The 17,453-nt window shown below is 48.5% G+C and overlaps 1 protein-coding gene across 8 annotated transcripts in view; it reads right to left on the reverse strand.

The window, feature by feature from the left end:
- The window catches only part of SH2B2 (SH2B adaptor protein 2), a 55,417-nt gene extending 39,025 nt beyond the window's left edge, over positions 1-16,392 (reverse strand). For 4 of the 8 annotated variants that reach the window (XR_013979838.1, XR_013979839.1, XM_080982959.1 and 1 more), the window contains exons 1-2: positions 16,116-16,392; positions 15,772-15,872 (exon numbers count right to left, since the gene is read on the reverse strand). Coding sequence is in view for 2 of the 8 variants with exons in the window: in XM_080982959.1 (XP_080839085.1) it covers positions 15,772-15,792 (21 nt within the window). In the remaining 6 variants the exon portion in view is untranslated. The other 4 variants (XR_013979840.1, XR_013979841.1, XR_013979842.1 and 1 more) reach the window with 4 other exon arrangements.
- Between the last annotated feature and the right edge of the window lie 1,061 nt (positions 16,393-17,453).

Consider the following 17,453-nt stretch of genomic DNA (forward strand, 5'->3'; position numbering starts at 1 on the left):
AGCCATCATGCCTAAAGGTAAAGGTAAAGGGACCCCTGACCACTAGGTCCAGTCGTGGCAGACTCTGGGGTTGCGGCGCTCATCTCGCTTTATTGGCCGAGGGGACCGGCGTACAGCTTCCGGGTCATGTGGCCAGCATGACTAAGCCGCTTCTGGCGAACCAGAGCAGCACACAGAAACGCCGTTTACCTTCCCGCCGGAGCGGTACCTATTTATCTACTTGCACTCTGATGTCCTTTCGAACTGCTAGGTTGGCAGGAGCAGGGACCGAGCAACAGGAGCTCACCCCACCGCGGGGATTCGAACCGCCGACCTTCTGATCGGCAAGTCCTAGGCTCTGTGGTTTAACCCACAGCGCCACCCACGTCCCAGGCCATCATGCCTAGTAGCCTTCAAAAGCCTTGTTCTCTGTGCATTGGTACAGTCCTCTTTTAAAGTCATCCAAGCTGATGGCCATCATCACTGCCTCCTGTGGGAGGGAGTTCCATAGTTTAACTATCCACTGAGTGACAAAGCCCTTGCTTTTCTCTGCCCTGAATCTTCCAACTTTCGGCTTCATTGGACATCCACGAGTTCTAGTGTTATGGGGAGACGAACATTTCTCCATCTGCTTTCTCCATGCAATGTGTAATTTTACAAACTTCGACCATGTCGCCGCTTGCTCACCTTTTCTCTAAACCAGGAAGTCCCAAATGCGGCAAACTTTCCTCGTAGGGGAAAGACTGCACGTTGCTTTTGGGTTGCCATGGACAAGATAAAGCGACTAACAAATGAACAAATTTTTTAAAAGGGGGAGTCGCTCCATCCCCTTGATCATTTTCGGTGACCTTTTCCGAATTTATTATAAATGTTACCCCTCTTCCATCACCTCCTGAACAGGATTCACGACAGGATATTGCAGCACTGAGAGAGTTTCCACTCGCTCCAGCTCTGCCTCATTGATGGTGGAGGGAGCAGAACTTGGAGAGTGGTGCCTTTTCACCTCTAATAACACCACCACACTGGTGTGGCAAGAAACCTCACTTCCTCCCAGACCAGCAACAGAGACGCCAGGCTGTATCCCTTAAAAATAGGAGTAGGCAATGTTTCTTCCCCTTTCCAGGGCCACACATTCCTTCAGGGGCAATTTGTTGGGGGCCACATTCTGAATTATGGTGCTGGAGGAGACTCTTGAGAGTCCCATGGACTGCAAGAAGATCAAACCTCTCCATTCTTAAGGAAATCAGCCCTGAGTGCTCACGGGAAGGACAGATCCTGAAGCTGAGGCTCCAATACTTTGGCCACCTCGTGAGAAGAGAAGACTCCCTGGAAAAGACCCTGATGTTGGGAAAGATGGAGGGTACAAGGAGAAGGGGACGACAGAGGACGAGATGGCTGGACAGTGTTCTCGAAGCTACCAGCATGAGTTTGACCAAACTGCGGGAGGCAGCGAAGACAGGAGTGCCTGGCGTGCTCTGGCCCATGGGGTCACGAAGAGTTGGACACGACTAAACGACTAAACAAAAACAACAACAACATTCTGACTGTATGACTGCCCCTTTTCCACCTGCCTGCTGCCCTCTTCTTCTTCTGTCTCTTTTTTCTTTCAGACCAGCTGTTCTCACAGCCAACAACCAGATATCTCTAGAAAGCATAAAACAGGACAGGAGGACAATTGCCATGCCCACTCGTGATTCCCACAGTAACTGGGATTCAAAGGCATATAGCCTCCAATACTGGTTTAGCACATAGAAGGCCCCAGGTTCAGTTTTTGTCACCTGAGACCATGGGAGCCTGTCAGGGCAGACAGTACTGCACTAGATAGACTTGGTATAAGACAATTCTTATATCACAACCACTGTAGGCTGCAATTTATTTGTTGCATTTGTATCTCACCTTTTTCTGCAAGGAGCTCAAGGCAGCTGACATGTTTCAACCCCTCGTTTATCCCCACAACAACCCTGTGAGGTAGGTCAGGCCAAGTGGCAGTGAGTGGCCCAAGATGGGCTTCATGGCAGAGTGGGGAATTGCTTTTGAACCTTGGTCTTCTACAACATGGCTCTCTGAGAAGCTCAAGTGGAAATGCATATGCTTTGCATGCAGAAGATTCCAGGAGTCCTGGCTGTCTCTTGGCAAAATCAGAATCTCAGCATGGTGGGAAGTTTTTAAGGTTTTATATAAGAAGTCAGTGCTATGTTCCAGCATGGGTTTACGGGGCTGCAAATTCATAAGGGACAGCAGAGATCTGCAATATGTCACCAGGTGTAAGCTGCTCTCTCCTTTTGAAAAGCAGGGCAGGCATAGCTATTTGCATAGCTGGTGTCCTTTAGAGGCTTGGCATGCAAGATTTTGTTTGTGCTGGTCCTGTTGTCTCCATGTCCTTGGAGGAGTTTTCGGAGCCATCTTGCCCTCGGACTTATCCCCAAGCACGTTTCCAGAAGGGGATGGTTCTTCACTGACTGGAAGGCAACTGAGACAGTTCAACAAGTGGGGAGGTGTTAGGCCAGGGGTATTTGATGACTTGCAGGTGAGCCATTTTCTTAACAACCTGCTTGGCCCTTCCCCGAGATCCAGGCCTTGGTCCCGCTATCCACTGTGCAAGTGTTAGGAATTTGCCAGGCGCGTTTTGCACCTGGCTATGAGCCACCTGCAACCAAGTGAAGATGCCTGGGTCCCAGGATGGCGCCTGACATCACCACCATCTGGAGGTGCGTGCCTGAAAGATCCTTGGATTTTGACTGTTTTCACACACTAGCAACACACCCTGTAGAATTCTATCTGTATCGCACAATCAGAATGAATTTCAGGAACCAAAACGTCTTATTGAAAAATACGGCTTTCTAGCTGCCTGGTCCCCAAATGGCAACTAGGCATTCTGTTTTAGTGGCTGTAATCCTGGTTTAAGGAGCCGTTTGGGCGCCTAGCTTATAGATCTGAGTTTCCACCAACCGAAGTGGCGAATTTCAAAAGCAGCCTCTTCCCATAAGCTTCTGCTTCCCCTAGCCATCAGTACAAGTTTACTTGGATGACAGCCTGCCAATGACTTTTATTTCTAAGCATGGACACTTCAGAGACGCAGCTTGAGGAGGATGAAATACTAGCAATGTTTTGTCTCTGGGTGAGCAGCATTCCTTTCCCACCTCCCTGAGATGGGAACAAACTTTTTCTTTTTCTTTAAGAAGCATAATGGGGATCTATAGAATATAATATAAATAGCACATCAGACTGGCTGTCTCTGTCGACTCCTGTTTGAGCCAGTCAGGAAGCTCCTGGTTCGGTTTTGTTTCTTTTCTTTTCTTAATGCCAACTAAATAGTGGCGTTTCACCCCTCCCTGCTGAACAGTCAACGCCGCCTTCCCTTAAATGCAAGCTTTGACTTCCTGCCCAGACTGGCTGAAGGCTCCGTCTGTCACTCAAGGCTTAGGAAACATTTGTCCGAGGAGGCAATAAAACCTTCTCGGATTCTTTATCCGCTGCCCTATTAGGAATTCGTCCAGCGACAGAATAAGCAAGCGTAGCCCTTGGCTCGGCAATCCATTCCGTTTCCTTCTTCTGATAAAAGCAAGGAAACAGAACAGAAATTTGCATCTTGTGCATAGAGCCAGCATCACCCGATGTTTGCACGAGTGTGTGCAAATTCCCTAGACAAGCCAGGCGGCCTAAATCAGGGGCAGGCAGACTTCAAGCTTGTGGGATCTACCAATTTTTTTGCTCTATAAGACTCACTTTTTCCCTCCTAAAAAGTAAGGGGAAATGTGTGTGCGTCCTATGGAGCGAATGCAGGCTGCGCAGATATCCCAGAAGCCAGAACAGCAAGAGGGATTGCTGAAAGCAGCTTCTGGGATTCAGAATCCCCCCCCCCTTGTTTTCCTCCTCCAAAAACTAGGTGCGTCTTGTGGTCTGGTGCATCTTATAGAGCGAAAAATACGGTACTTTCTGGGATGTGTCCTTGAATTTTGACAAAGGCACCTGCTTGCCTGAATGGAGGATAAGAGAGGGTGTGTGTGTGTGTGTGTGTGTGTGTGTGTGTGTACAAACTAGCCTAAGTTTTATCTATGTCCATTGCTCCACCCACTTTTGTCCCTGACCCCACCCACTATTGGCATGGAGCGCTCAGAAGATCCCACCCCCATTTGGCCCCGGAGCCAGAGGTTCCCCATCCCTGTTTTGGAACAACAGTCAAGTGTCCTAAATTGGCTGAGGAATTATGGGATATGCAAATCTATACCATATTAACAGCACTGCCATCTAACACAAATCCGAGCTGGGAAATTCAATTACATGCAGCATGTGAGCTGCAGTATTGCTACACTTGCTGCTAATTACTTTCAACGGTGCAAACTAAACAAGACACCTTGCAGGAATTCCCGCAATCCCCGGCAGCCTGCACAGAAATGCCTTCCCATGCAAAGTGGTCCTTTCTGCCACGGGTATCGCGCTACAGCTTCACCATCCAATCCTTCCAATATAATCTCAAACACTCCCCCGCTGGGTGTGACTGGACACTCCAAGTTGTGTCCAGTTTTAAGTCCTACACTCAGAGTAGACCTACTGAAATGGATGGGACATGAGCAGCTTGCTCATTTGTTTCATTTCTTGGTTGCATGTCTATACCACCATTGCAGCCCCCGAAAGGATAAATGCACGGCACCATTCTCTCAGTGTGGTATAGTGGTTAAGAGTGGTGGACTTGTAATCTGGTGAACTGGGTTCTATTCCCTGCTCCTCCACATGCAGCTGCTGGGTGACCTTGGGCTAGTCACACTTCTCTGAAGTCTCTCAGCCTCACTCACCTCACAGAGTGTTTGTTGTGGGGAGGAAGGGAAAGGAGATTGTTAGCCGCTTTGAGACTCCTTAGAGTAGTGATAAAGCGGGATATCAAAGCCAAACTCTTCTTCTTCTTCTTCAACAACGGATTGAAGACCTGACTACACTATGAGGAGGGCGACCAAAATGGTCAAAGGTCTGGAAACGATGCCTTATGAGGAACGGCTAAGGGAGCTGGGCATGTTTAGCCTGGAGAAGAGGAGGTTAAGGGGTGATATGATAGCCATGTTCAAATATATAAAAGGATGTCACGTAGAGGAGGGAGAAAGGTTGTTTTCTGCTGCTCCAGAGAAGCGGACATGGAGCAATGGATCCAAACTACAAGAAAGAAGATTCCACCTAAACATTAGGAAAAACTTCCTGACAGTAAGAGCTGTTCAACAGTGGAATTTGCTGCCAAGGAGTGTGGTGGAGTCTCCTTCTTTGGAGGTCTTTAAGCAGAGGCTTGACAACCATATGTCAGGAGTGCTCTGATGGTGTTTCCTGCTTGGCAGGGGGTTGGACTCGATGGCCCTTGTGGTCTCTTCCAACTCTATGATTCTATGATTCTATGAGCTGATTTACTTATAGATGTAGGCTTTGCATGGACAAGTGAAATGAAATTTGGAACTCATTTATGAATAAAGTAGGTTCAACACTGCAATTAACAATTGTTAACAGTAAACAATTACAAAGTTTAACCTACTGTATTATAGTACAGTGGACGCTTGGGTTGCGAACGTGATCCGTGTGGGAAGCACGTTTGCAACTCGCAGCAGCGTGTCTGCGCGCGGGTTGCAATTCAGCATTTCTGCACATGTGCAAACTACAATTTAGCGCTTCTGCACATGCGCAAGCGTTGAAACCCAGAAGTAACCCGTTCGGGTACTTACGGGTTTGGTGCGGTGCGCAAACCGAAATCGTGCAACATTAAGTGTCTGTAACTCGAGGTATGACTGTATATCTAGGAAGTGGTATACTATTCTTTGTTTTCTTTCTTCACGGTTTTAAAGCCACTTTTTATGTGTTGTATTTTAATTTAACAGCAACAACAATGTATATACCGCCATTTTATCCTAGGAGGTCCAGGTGGTGCACATGGTTCACTCCCTCCTTATTTAATCCTCACAACTAGGCAGAAGGTGTCTCCAGCAGACATGGCTTTGACCCATACTGGGCTTGGCAGCAGCTGAAACAGGTTCCTGCTAGGCTCACCTGGTGAGCCCACCCCGCCCCAACAACCCCCCACTGCCAGGCTGAAAGGGATTTGATCTACCATCAATTGTACCCATTTCCAGTGGGGGCGCCGTCTCGGCCATGTTTGAAAGAAGGGACCCCAGGGTCATCTAGTCCAACCCCCTGCAATGCAGGAATCTCAGCTAAAGCGTCCAAGACAGGTGGCCACCCCGCCTCTGCTTAAAAACCTCCAAGGAAGGAGAGTCCACCACATCTTGTGGGAGTCTGTTCCACTGTCTCACTGCTCTTACTGCCAGAAAAGTTCTTCCTGATGTTTAGTCGGAGTCCCCTTGTAACTTGAATACATTGGTTCAGGTCCCAGCCTCTGGAAAGAGGAGAAAACAAACTTGTTCCATCCTTCATTTTCACAGCTCAGTAACAGCATCATCTGCCTTGCACACAGATTTCCAGGTCCAATCTCTGACATTTCCAGGTAGGCCTGGAGAGGACTCCCCCGTGAAATCCTGGAGAGCTGCTGCCAGTCAGTGCAGACAGTACTGAGTTAGATGGACTAACGGTCTGACTCAAGCCTGAGGCAGCTTCCTGGTCCTTTCCACAAAGCTTAAAAGACGCATCAAAGGTATCATGGCAAAAGGAGAGGTGGGGGGGACCCCTGTGCTGCTCAAGCGATAGTTGAACTCCAAATCCCATCATTCCTGACAGCCGTATTGGCTGAGGCTGATGGGACTTGGAGTCCAACAACATCTGGAGGCCATGAAGGAGCCGCATCCCTGGAACAAGGTTTCACTGATGGTGGTCCACTTTTTGAGATGCATGCAGCATTACCCCGAGTTATATAGGCTATATTTTAATAGCAGCCAGAGTTAACAGCTATAATTAACATTCGCAAAACAGTTGTTAGCGATAAGCACAGGCATCCTGGCATTTGGTGATCTAATTAACACATGTATTGTGATGAGGAAAAAGAGAGAGCTCTGGGTGGTAAGTTTTACTCAGAGTAGATCCATTGAAATTAAAAGGCCTAGCTTAGTCCTGTTCATTCATTCCAACTGATGTGCTCCAAGTACAGCTGACTGCCACCCTTAATCACTATTAAAGTAGCGTTGCCGTATTTCAAAAAATAAAAACCAGGACATCCCAAAACTGTTGAGCATCCCAGACATCAATTCCACCTTTGAAATCCCAGTAATGTCTTGGAAAATCCGGACGTATGGCAGCTCTATATTAAAGCCAACGGTAACAGAACTGAACATTTTAATGAATTGATTTCAGCTATGTAGAACTGTTGGCCTGATAACAAGTAACATTACCTACCAGAAACAGCAGCTACATTTAAGCCGGTGGTCTCTACTCTCTGGACAATATTCCTGGCAACCCTTGTCCCAGAATTTGCCTGGATTGGGAAATACCTTCTTAAAACTTCCATCCTTCTTTGGGATTTAGCCTCCCCTCCCAAGGCATCCTGGGACACTTAAGTCTCAGAGCAGGAAGTACACACATATTTACTTATATGTCACATTTATATCCCACCTCTTCTCTAAAGGAGCACATGGTAGCACACATGGTTCTCCCTGTATTGCAGGGGGTTGGACTAGATGGCCCTAAGGGGTCCCTTCCAACTCTACAATTGTTAAGATTCTATAATTCCCTTTATCCTCACAACAACCCTGGCCTAAGGTCACCCAGGAAGCTCCATGGCTGAGTGGGGATTTGAACCCTGGTCTCTCCCAGGCATTAATCCAACCCATGTGCTAGAGACAAGATGCATCTAGAATCCACAAACACTAAACCTGCAAACACACTGCAACTGCTGAGATATAGTCTGAACCGTTGATAACATGCATTTTTCAGTTTTTAATGTTCTTTTGATTATTTTTTATCATGCCTTTCCTCAGAGCTCAAGCATGGCCTGCCTGCATTTTATCCATGCCACGAACCCCCTCCGAGGCAAGTTAGGTTCAGAGAATGACTGACTAAGCTTACTACTGTGAGTGCCATGGCCCAATGGGGAAAGCCGTGGCTATTTAAAGTGGTTTTGTAGTGCTTTTAAATGTACGCTGAGAATGTGGCCTGCTGCGTTCACAAAAATGATCTTGCGCTGGTGAGAGCCCATGTCCACAATACCTGGCAGGCACTAGCTTGGAGAAGCCTGGCTTAGAGTGCTGGATTAGGCCCATGGCAACCAGGTTCAAATCCCCACAGGGCCACGAAGACCAACTCAGGTAACTTTGAGCCAGTCGCTATTCCTGCCAACCTCACAGGGTTGTTGTTAGATTGGAGGTCGGGGGGGGGATTGAGGGAAATACATGTACCCCCCCCACACCCCTAAGCTCCTTGGAAAAAGGAATCACAAATGCATCCATATAAATTGTAATGTGCTTGGGAGGTGAGCAAATCCTTCAGCTGCCTACCAAACCTTCCCAAATCTTGGTCCCATCTTCTAAATTATTACAAGAAGCTAGGAAGGGACTTATCTCCTAGAATGGCTGGGCTGCCACTCAGGAATTGATTTCTGAGATCAACCAACACATGTACAAGCTCCTTTTGACAGGACCAATACATTATCAACTGGTGGTGGGTTGTGTGTGGAGGGGGGCGGGGAGACACAAGGAGAATTAAGCATCCCTCCACAACCCGCAGCCAGTCAAGATCATTACTGAACGCTAGTTTTCTTGTTGCTAATGGCCTGCCAATGGTAGGAACCCCCCACCAGGAAGCAGCACTTGGTTTTGTCCCATTATATGTGGCCACCTGTCATGGATGCTTTCTGCATTGCAGGGGTTGGACTAGATGACCCTTGGGAGTCCCTGTGTCCAATTCTACAGTTCTAGGATTCCTTTTCACTAGGCAACCACTACCCTTAATGGACTAGGACCCATGTACCTACGGGACCGCCTCCCCCTTATGCCCCGCGGAGGACCTTAAGGTCCACAAATGACAACATGTTGGAGGTCCCAAGTCGCAAGGTGGTTAGATTGGGCTCAACTAGGGCCAGGGCCTTTTCAGTACTGGCCCCAACATGGTGGAACGCTCTGTTACAATAGACTAGGGCGCTGCGGGACTTGGCGGCAGCAGGAGGCCCCATTAGCTAAAGTGGTGCTTCAGGTTCATAACAGTTTCAGGTTAAGAACGGACCTCTGGAATGAATTAAGTACTTAACCCGAGGTACCACTGTATTATGTTACTGTAATTTTACTGGTGTTAGCCTCCCTGAGTCCGGCTCTGGCCGGGGAGGGCGGGGTATAAATAAAAAGTATTATTTTTAATTATTATTATTATTATTATTATTATTATTATTATTATTATTATAGAAAGACAAGGGCAAGCCCTTCCTCAATTCACTGCCTCCTCACACTTGAAGGATGTATTCAAGAGCATGTACAACACACACAACCCAAAAAACCCCAACAAGGGCCCAACCCCATTTGGTTCGGGCCAGAAACACATTATTGAATGAAACCAAAAGCTCACTCCATATAGAAGCCCGCTTCCAACTAGTGTGACCGACAAACGGAAGCCAGAGAATGAGAGATGCAGTGACAGAAACGATCAAGGGGCAAATTCAGTCTCCTCACAACATTCCCATCCTTCCCAAACAAAGATTTCCCCCCTGAGGCGAAGGGTTGCCATTAGCCATTAGCCCTAAATTCTTCGGTGGGGTTTCCGCCTTGGCAGCGAAGACAGAAGCGTCCTCCACCTTTGACACAGATGAAATGTTTTGCATGCAGAGCACACACGGAGACACACACACACGCCTTGCAACTGCACCTTCTGCACATCCAGCCCACCATAATGGCAAGCATTCATGCACGGAGCTGTAGACTGGGAAGCAAAGAAGTGCAGGGGGCAAAGGGAAGGGTCAGTGGGTTGCTCAAGGAGCCTGCCTGCCCCATATCTGGAGCACACGTCCACCCCACAGAGAATAATCTCCTTGCTCCCCTGAGTCATTTGCAGGGGGAAAACAACAGCCCAGGACCCACTGATGAGTAAGAAGGCAGGAGAGGACCCTACAGCCACTCTGACCCAATTCTCACACTACACATGGGCAGTCAGTGGGCAGACTGGGCAGTCCCAGATACGGATGTCTGCAGCCGAACCTGTGGTTATCTGGTTAATCGCACCTGATGTCTGCCCACGCAGGTGTAGGTGGAAAGAGAGGAAAGCACGCAGGCAACCCACCGGCCCCCTCCACTGCAAAAAGCCCTCCTCCCTTCACGGGTCTCCTTGCAAAATAATTGCAAGTCGGGGTGGAGGGGGCAGCCGTCGAGCTGCGTCTCCCAGATCTCATTAAGGGAAGGAAGGAAGGATTGGCAGGTTCATAGAATATGGATTATTCCCAAGAGATCGCCGTCCTCGCTTCACGCAACACCACTCAGGATGCAAAATACAAAAAACACCACGTCGATCTGGCCGTGTGTGTGTGTGTGTGTGTACGGCATTGTAATATGCAAGAGAAAGGAGGGAGTGGGAGGGAATCTCTCTCACACACACACACGATCACCACCCGACAGAGAAAAGCACCGATAAATTGCAAACAAAACAGGCATAGCGAAAAGGAGGGAGGAGGAGGAAACATATTTCTCCCTAAATATTTCGCCTATGCATGCACACGCACACAAAAACACACACACACAGAGGCAACACCTAGCATTCTCCAAGAGGCAGTGCAAATTTACAAGCGGGGTTTGTGTGGATCTTTCCCCCCCCTAAATAGCTGTCACGCACACACGTGCAAAACACACAGAAGGGCCAAATTCTTCTGGACCAATTTGCACCCCAGAAGGTGGTGGCGCGTGTGTGTGCATGCGTGTGTAAGTGGCGGCGGGGGGGGGGGAGCCCCCACACAGCTGCACAATCCAGATGTGCACCTCCTGTCATTTTAAGGTGGCAGCGCTCGCAACACACCCAGCAGGAAGCAAACCCCGCAGGGGGCTGCTTTGCTTCCCCAGCAGACCACCCATTCGCGCTTGCGTTTTTAAGACCCCCACAACGTTACAAACCAAACTGATCCGGAGGGTGGAGGAGAGAGATCAGCGTCCCCGCACAGCCTATAAAAGCACACGCACGCAAAACAAGCGATTCTTAATGGGAAAGCCACAATTAAAATAATTTTTAAAAACTGCAAAAGGAGACGATCGGTGGAAAGCACCATTCCTTGAAATCGCGGCCCTCCTTCGAGCCACCCCCAGCAAACCTTCCCGCTCGTGCAAAGAGCAAAATCTTGGGATTAAGAGCAGGAGGAAAGGACCGCGGAAAAGCAGCAGCAGGAGGCGGCGGATTTTGCTGCTTCTTTTCCTCGGAGGAGGAGGCGAAGGGGGAGGCGGCGAGGGCGCAGCGCTTACCGGGCTTGGAGAGGCATGGAAGGGGCGTCGGGTCCGCCCGGGCTCGGTCCTCGCCCGGCGGCGTCGGTACCAGGGTGCAGGGACAGAAGGGAAGCGCTGGGGCGGGCAGGCGAGCCGCTACCGGCGCGCAGCAGCTCCCGCTGCGAGGAAGAGGCGCCCCCGCCGGTGCCTCCGAGCCGGCCCCGGTCTCCTCCCACTGGCTCGGCGGAGAAGGGTTTAAAGGGCCCGGCAGGCGGAGAAGGAGAGGTCATGTGACGAGCCGGCTCTCGCTCACCCACCCCCGTCACACACCCGCGGTAGGCAGGGGTTGTCTTCAAAACAAAGAGCAAAAAAGACGCCCCTGAGCATGTGCAGAGCGCGTACCTAACTAGGCAGGGACAGCTCTGCTCCGTGTGAAGACGTGGTTATTTTTTCCACGTTGTCAAGCACGTACAGGGGGCGTGTCCCCACCCCAATGAATGACCAGGTCTGATATGGAATCACAGAACTGGAAGGGACCCCAAGGGGCATCTAGTCCAACCCCCTGCAATGCAGGAATCTTTTGCCCAACGTGGACTTCGAACCTGCGGCCCTGAGTCTCATGCTCCACCAACTGAGCTATCCAGCTATCATACATGAAGTTAGGCTTTCTGAAACATACACGCAGGCAGACAACTGGGGCTTAAGCATGAACAGAGGGCTTTCCTTTCCTTGTTTAAGTATAACCAGATACAGCTCGGATACACAGGGGGTTACTTTTAAGAAACAGAGTTGATTCGAGCATGTTGAATGAAACCTTCAGACGTGATATTCAGGGAGTTTTTAAATATAAAAAGTGGATTCCGTGAACTTGAGCATGTGCAGAGTGCATTCTAGCCACACTGAGTGAGCATGGCACTTAAGTAGCCACAATTTAAAGGACGGGAAAAATTGAGTTGGGGCAGCACAGTCTTTCCTCAGCTAAGAGCCACCCATCTGCTGTAATATATTATACATGAAGTGATTTTTAAAAGGTCTTTGTGTACACAGAGAATGCCTTTCCATCCCACCAAGTAAGTAAGCGCCACAGCAAATGCCACCTTTGGTGGAGGAATAGTCCTGCTTTAAAGAAAGGATAAACAGGGTGCCATTGAGAATGTGCAGAGTGCCTACCTGCCTCAAGCACAGCCTGATGCTAAGACATGGTAATAAAAAGCAAGGGAGGGGGAAATGGGAAAAAAACATTTTGCTGCCTGAGGCGCAGAGGGGACTGACCGCTAGGGCAAGGTGGTTCACCTCAAAATCCAAGGCTGTCTTGTATTCCATCCGCCCACCCCATTCATAACTTTCCAATCATTCAGAGACTGCCTAGAGTCTTTTCTGCCCATCTCCTCTGCTGGCCAATCACAGCTGTGAACAGCACAGCCAATCACAAATATTGTTATGGGCACCTGGTCTCACCCTTCAGCTTTGTCCGATGGTGGGAGGGAGGGAGCTGGAGAAAGGGGCCTCTCAGCCTAGCCTACCTTGCAGGGTTGAGTTCAGATAGATGCTAGGCAATTGTACAACTGCATTTTAAATGCCCACAGCATCTGAACTGCTTGATCCCACATACGCCCACTCAACCCTTTCCCTTCTGTGGAATTAGCACCATTCCAAGTGCCACAAAATAATAATTCTGCATTTGTAAGAAATTGATCATCACTATAGTCTTTCTGGTGACTGCTAAAAAGGTGTTTGTTTAGGCTAGCCTGTCCAGATATGTAGAACATTCCAGTGTTTTAATCTGTGTTTTGCTTATTGCTGGTTTTCATTATTGGAATGATTTAAAAAGCTGGTTTAAACTGTTTTTGGATCATTTTATTGTTTTAATCCGTTTGAGGGTTTTTTGTGTGTGCGTGTTTTTTTACAATCAAGCGGTATAGAAATTATATGAAAATAAATAAATAAATGTTTGCGAGTGGGGAGGACAAGGAGAAAACAAGAACAAACTGACCACCTCCAGCCAAGGGGCACCCTTAGCTGCCCCACTGGGTCCAGTGGTCATCAGCCATCTCTGTTGGGGTGAAGTCTGAAATGGTTTCTGCACACCCCATTCTATGGTTGACAGCCAACTGATCTGGCAGCTCAATCTTATATCATCAGCAGCAATGGGACAGTCTTCGTTCTCTCTCTCTCTCTCTCTCTCTCTCACACACACACACACACACACACACACACATATTTGGGGAGCAGCAGGTTAGTTTACAGGGTGTCGGCCAGGCCACAGGAGTGCCAGCTTGGCCCTGCGACTGTGGGTGCCCAAGGCCATGAGTGCCATGCAGTGTGCATGGCCCTGACACCGAAATTTGTTGGTGCCCGGCCCCTTTCTGGGGAATTTTGTGGGTGCTCAGGTACCCAGGGAGTTGGCACCTATATTCCCAGCCATATGGCACAAACAGTTCTGCTTTCCAAAACCTCACAGTCCAAAACCTTACAGCACCCGCCGCCTGAGGCAGCTGCCATATCACTTTGCCTGATGGAAGGGCCGGACCCTGAACCTGAGCTTGCTTTATTTATTTATTTAGAGCACTTGTGCCTTGCTCTTCAGCAAAAAAAAACACACCTCCTCAGAGCAGCTTACACATCCAATAAATTAAAACCGCCCGCAGGTTTATAATCTAAGAAATCTGACAGACAAGGGAAAGGAGACAGGCTGGGAAGAGGGAGGTGGAGAAGCAAACTCAGGTGCCAATTCTCAAATAGTCGTTCTTATACTGACCAGTTGGCATAGTAATAATCCCAGGGTAGGTGTCTAGTGATGCTGATCTTTTGGCAAAGCATATAGAGGGAGTCCTCCTTCCCTTTCTTCCACTGAGGCAGTCTGATGGAATCGAATGTCAGTGTAGTATCCAAAGTCACTCGAGACTTTTCTTCTAAGTGCCAGAGAATGACATATCCTACACACCTATACTTGGTAAATTATTAATACATCAGCCCTTTCCAACCTGGCGTTTTGGACTACAACTCCCATAAAACCAAGTTGTTTTCCAGGACATCGGGAGGGCACCAGGTTGGCGAAGTCTGCCTTGCAGCAGGGGTAGGGGAACATGTGGCTCTCTGGATATGGCTAGTCTCCAGCTCCCAACATCCTGGCCATAGTGGCTGGAGTCCAGCCATATCTGGAGGACTGCAGGTTCCCAGCCCTGCCTTACAGGATGGCACAGATGACAGAAATATTAAGAACCTCCAAGGTTTCACAACAGAAAAGAGGCATGCGCTTGGAAAACCCCAATTCTCATGCCAGGCTTCATTGCCCAAACCACAGACCTCCTTGTACACTCACAAAAGGGTAGCTACTTACACATCACCCAGAAAGGAAATGCATCATCAAAATAGCAGTCAAGAGAGGACACAGATTTGCATAACATTTGGGCTTGCTGATTTATAGGCACGTGTGCACATTTAGAAATAATTGCTGTAGTTTAAATAGAGATGCAGAATATCTCGCCGCAGTGGGTGAGACTGTGATCTGGAGACCCTTATGCCCCTTCAGTCTCCCGTCTAGGTGCTCAAGTCTCCCTTTTTGTGGGGAAGGGCTGTAACTCAGTGGACAAGCACCTATTTTGCACAAAGAAGGTTCCTGGTTGGGTCCACAGCATCTCCCAAGTAGGTCTGCCAGGGTCTCAACTGAGTCCACTCTGAAACCCTGGAGCAGGGTGTCCCAAACTTGGGTTTTGGGTGGTTTTGGACTATGATTCCCATCATTCCTGACCACTGGTCCTGCTAGCTAGGGATGATGGGAGTTGTAGTCCAAAAACAGCTGGAGACACTGCTAGTACAGAGCAAGGACAGCCAATATGGTGTCTTCCAGATGTTGTTGGAAAACAGCTCCCATAATTCTTTACCATTGGCTATGCTGGCTGGGTCTGATGGGAGTTGTAGCTCAACAATAGCTACAGGGCACCTTCTACTGAGCTAGATGGGCCAACGATATGTTTTGGTATGAGGCAGCTTCTTATGTTCCTATGTCTTTTGTTATTTTGCTCCCTAGAGCATCCATTGCCAGACTCTCCAGATGTTTGGGGCTGTTTGAACCCTAGCCTCCCCAGTCCCATGGCTGGCAAGAAGTGACAATTTGACCTAGGCCACCATACATCAGTCCTTTTGTGAAGAGGGGTTGATTGTTCAACTACCCCGAGAATTGCAACAGGGGTCTCCTAACACCCCTCAGCCACCCTTGACAAACGACGGCTCCCAGAATTCTTTGTGGGAAGCCATGATTGTTCATAGCAGTTGCTGTAAATGTATGGTGCAAATCTGACCCAAGTGGCTGGGTGCCTCAAGGTGGGCTACTTTCTTCTTGAGTTACAATTTCTACCCCACCCTGCTTGGACTTGTGACTGTTTATCCACTTTATTCACTGCAGTGCTGAGGCTGAGGGTGAGGGGAAAGAGGTCAAGAAGCCTCTTCTGCCACTGACTTAGAGAAGGCTCCAACTTTCACTCACTCTTCCCGCCAATGTTTCCATTTCATATTGATTGTCGTTTCTGATGAGTCCACGCTGCGTCCTTGCTGACGAATCAAGGAAACTCGATCCACCGTCCTTGTCTATGAAGAGGAAGTAAAATCTTACACAGCAGACAATTTACCTCTCCCCACCATGCATCTGTTCTCTCCAACAAGGTCCAGTGACATCCTGAGGCTGGCACTTCTTTTCCCAACACTAAGTTAAACTCAGGTTTACACAATATTCAAGCATCACCCCCCCCAAAAATACACATACCCTCCAGGAAACTGGGGTAACACTGGTTTGAGGGGGGTGGGGTGGAATGTGTTGTAGATTTTCCTCACATGATCAAGAGAGCTGATGACAGGAATGTGTCTGAGGAACTCCGAGGTCAAGTCAGAAGGATATCAACTCCCTGCACATTTGCAGCCTAACCTTAAGAACAAAATTAAATGTGCCTTAAAACCTTTGGTTTTAATTGCGTGAGGTCCATAGCGCTCTGCCTGAAACTGAGCTGCAAATGGAGAACAGACAAACAGCTTTCCAAAATATAGATAAACCTTCATAATTAAAACACTCAATAAAAACAACCCTTTTAAAACAAGTTGGCAATTTAAACAGGGAGGCTGGTTTAATTGTATTCAGGTTATTAAAGATTCTGTTCTTTAGCTCTGTGTGCACATTTATTTATTTACCATTAACAGCATTTATATCCCACTTCTCCTCCATGGTGCTCAAAGTGGCATACATGGTTTTTCTCCTCCCCATTTTAATCTCACAACAGCCTTGTGAGGTAGGTTAGGCTGACAGACAGTCACAGGCCCAAGGTCACCCAGTGAGCTTCAGGGCTGTGGCGGTTTGAATCCTTGTCTCCCAGGCCCTACTCTGATGTACGAAACATTCCTAAACACATACTCATACACATAGGATTGGGTTGTAAGATTGCAGTCCTGGAAGGCATTACTAAGGAAATGTGTTATCAATTGCCTCATGGGATTACAGTGGTACCTCGGGTTAAGAACTTAATTCGTTCTGGAGGTCTGTTCTTAACCTGAAACTGTTCTTAACCTGAGGTACCACTTTAGCTAATGGGGCCTCCTGCCGCCACCGCAGTGCGATTTCTGTTCTCATCCTGAAGCAAAGTTCTTAACCTGAGGTACTATTTCTGGGTTAGCGGAGTCTGTAACCTGAAGCGTATGTAACCTGAAGTGTCTGTAACCCAAGGTACCACTGTACTCGCAATCCTTATGAGAGGATCCTTTCATTCCTCAGAGAAATGGTCACTAGTGGTGCACCACGTTTATCTTTATATAACTCGCCCGAGAACAGATTCATTTCTTCTTTTCAGAATGTTCCAGAACAGGGGTGAGGAACCAGCATCTCTCCATAGGTTGTTGAACTCCAACTCTCATCTGCCCCAGTCGGGGGTTCTGGGAGCTGTGGTTTCGATCTTAACTGGAGGGCTACCGGATCCTCGCCCGTGTTCTAGAACATTCTGAAATCAAGAACTGACCAATCGGTTTTAAAATTAAGGTGGTTGTCAGCCAGCAGAGAGACGTTTACTACCTATAGCCGTGGCTTTCAACCAGTGTGCCATGGCACCCTGGGGTGCCTTGAATGGCGGTCAGGGGTGCCGTGGGCGACACTGGCCTCTGTCCCTCTTTCCTTCCCTCCCTCCTTGG

The sequence above is a fragment of the Podarcis pityusensis genome (assembly GCF_964106645.2).
Source record: "Podarcis pityusensis genome assembly, chromosome: 15".
Taxonomy (NCBI): domain Eukaryota; kingdom Metazoa; phylum Chordata; class Lepidosauria; order Squamata; family Lacertidae; genus Podarcis; species Podarcis pityusensis.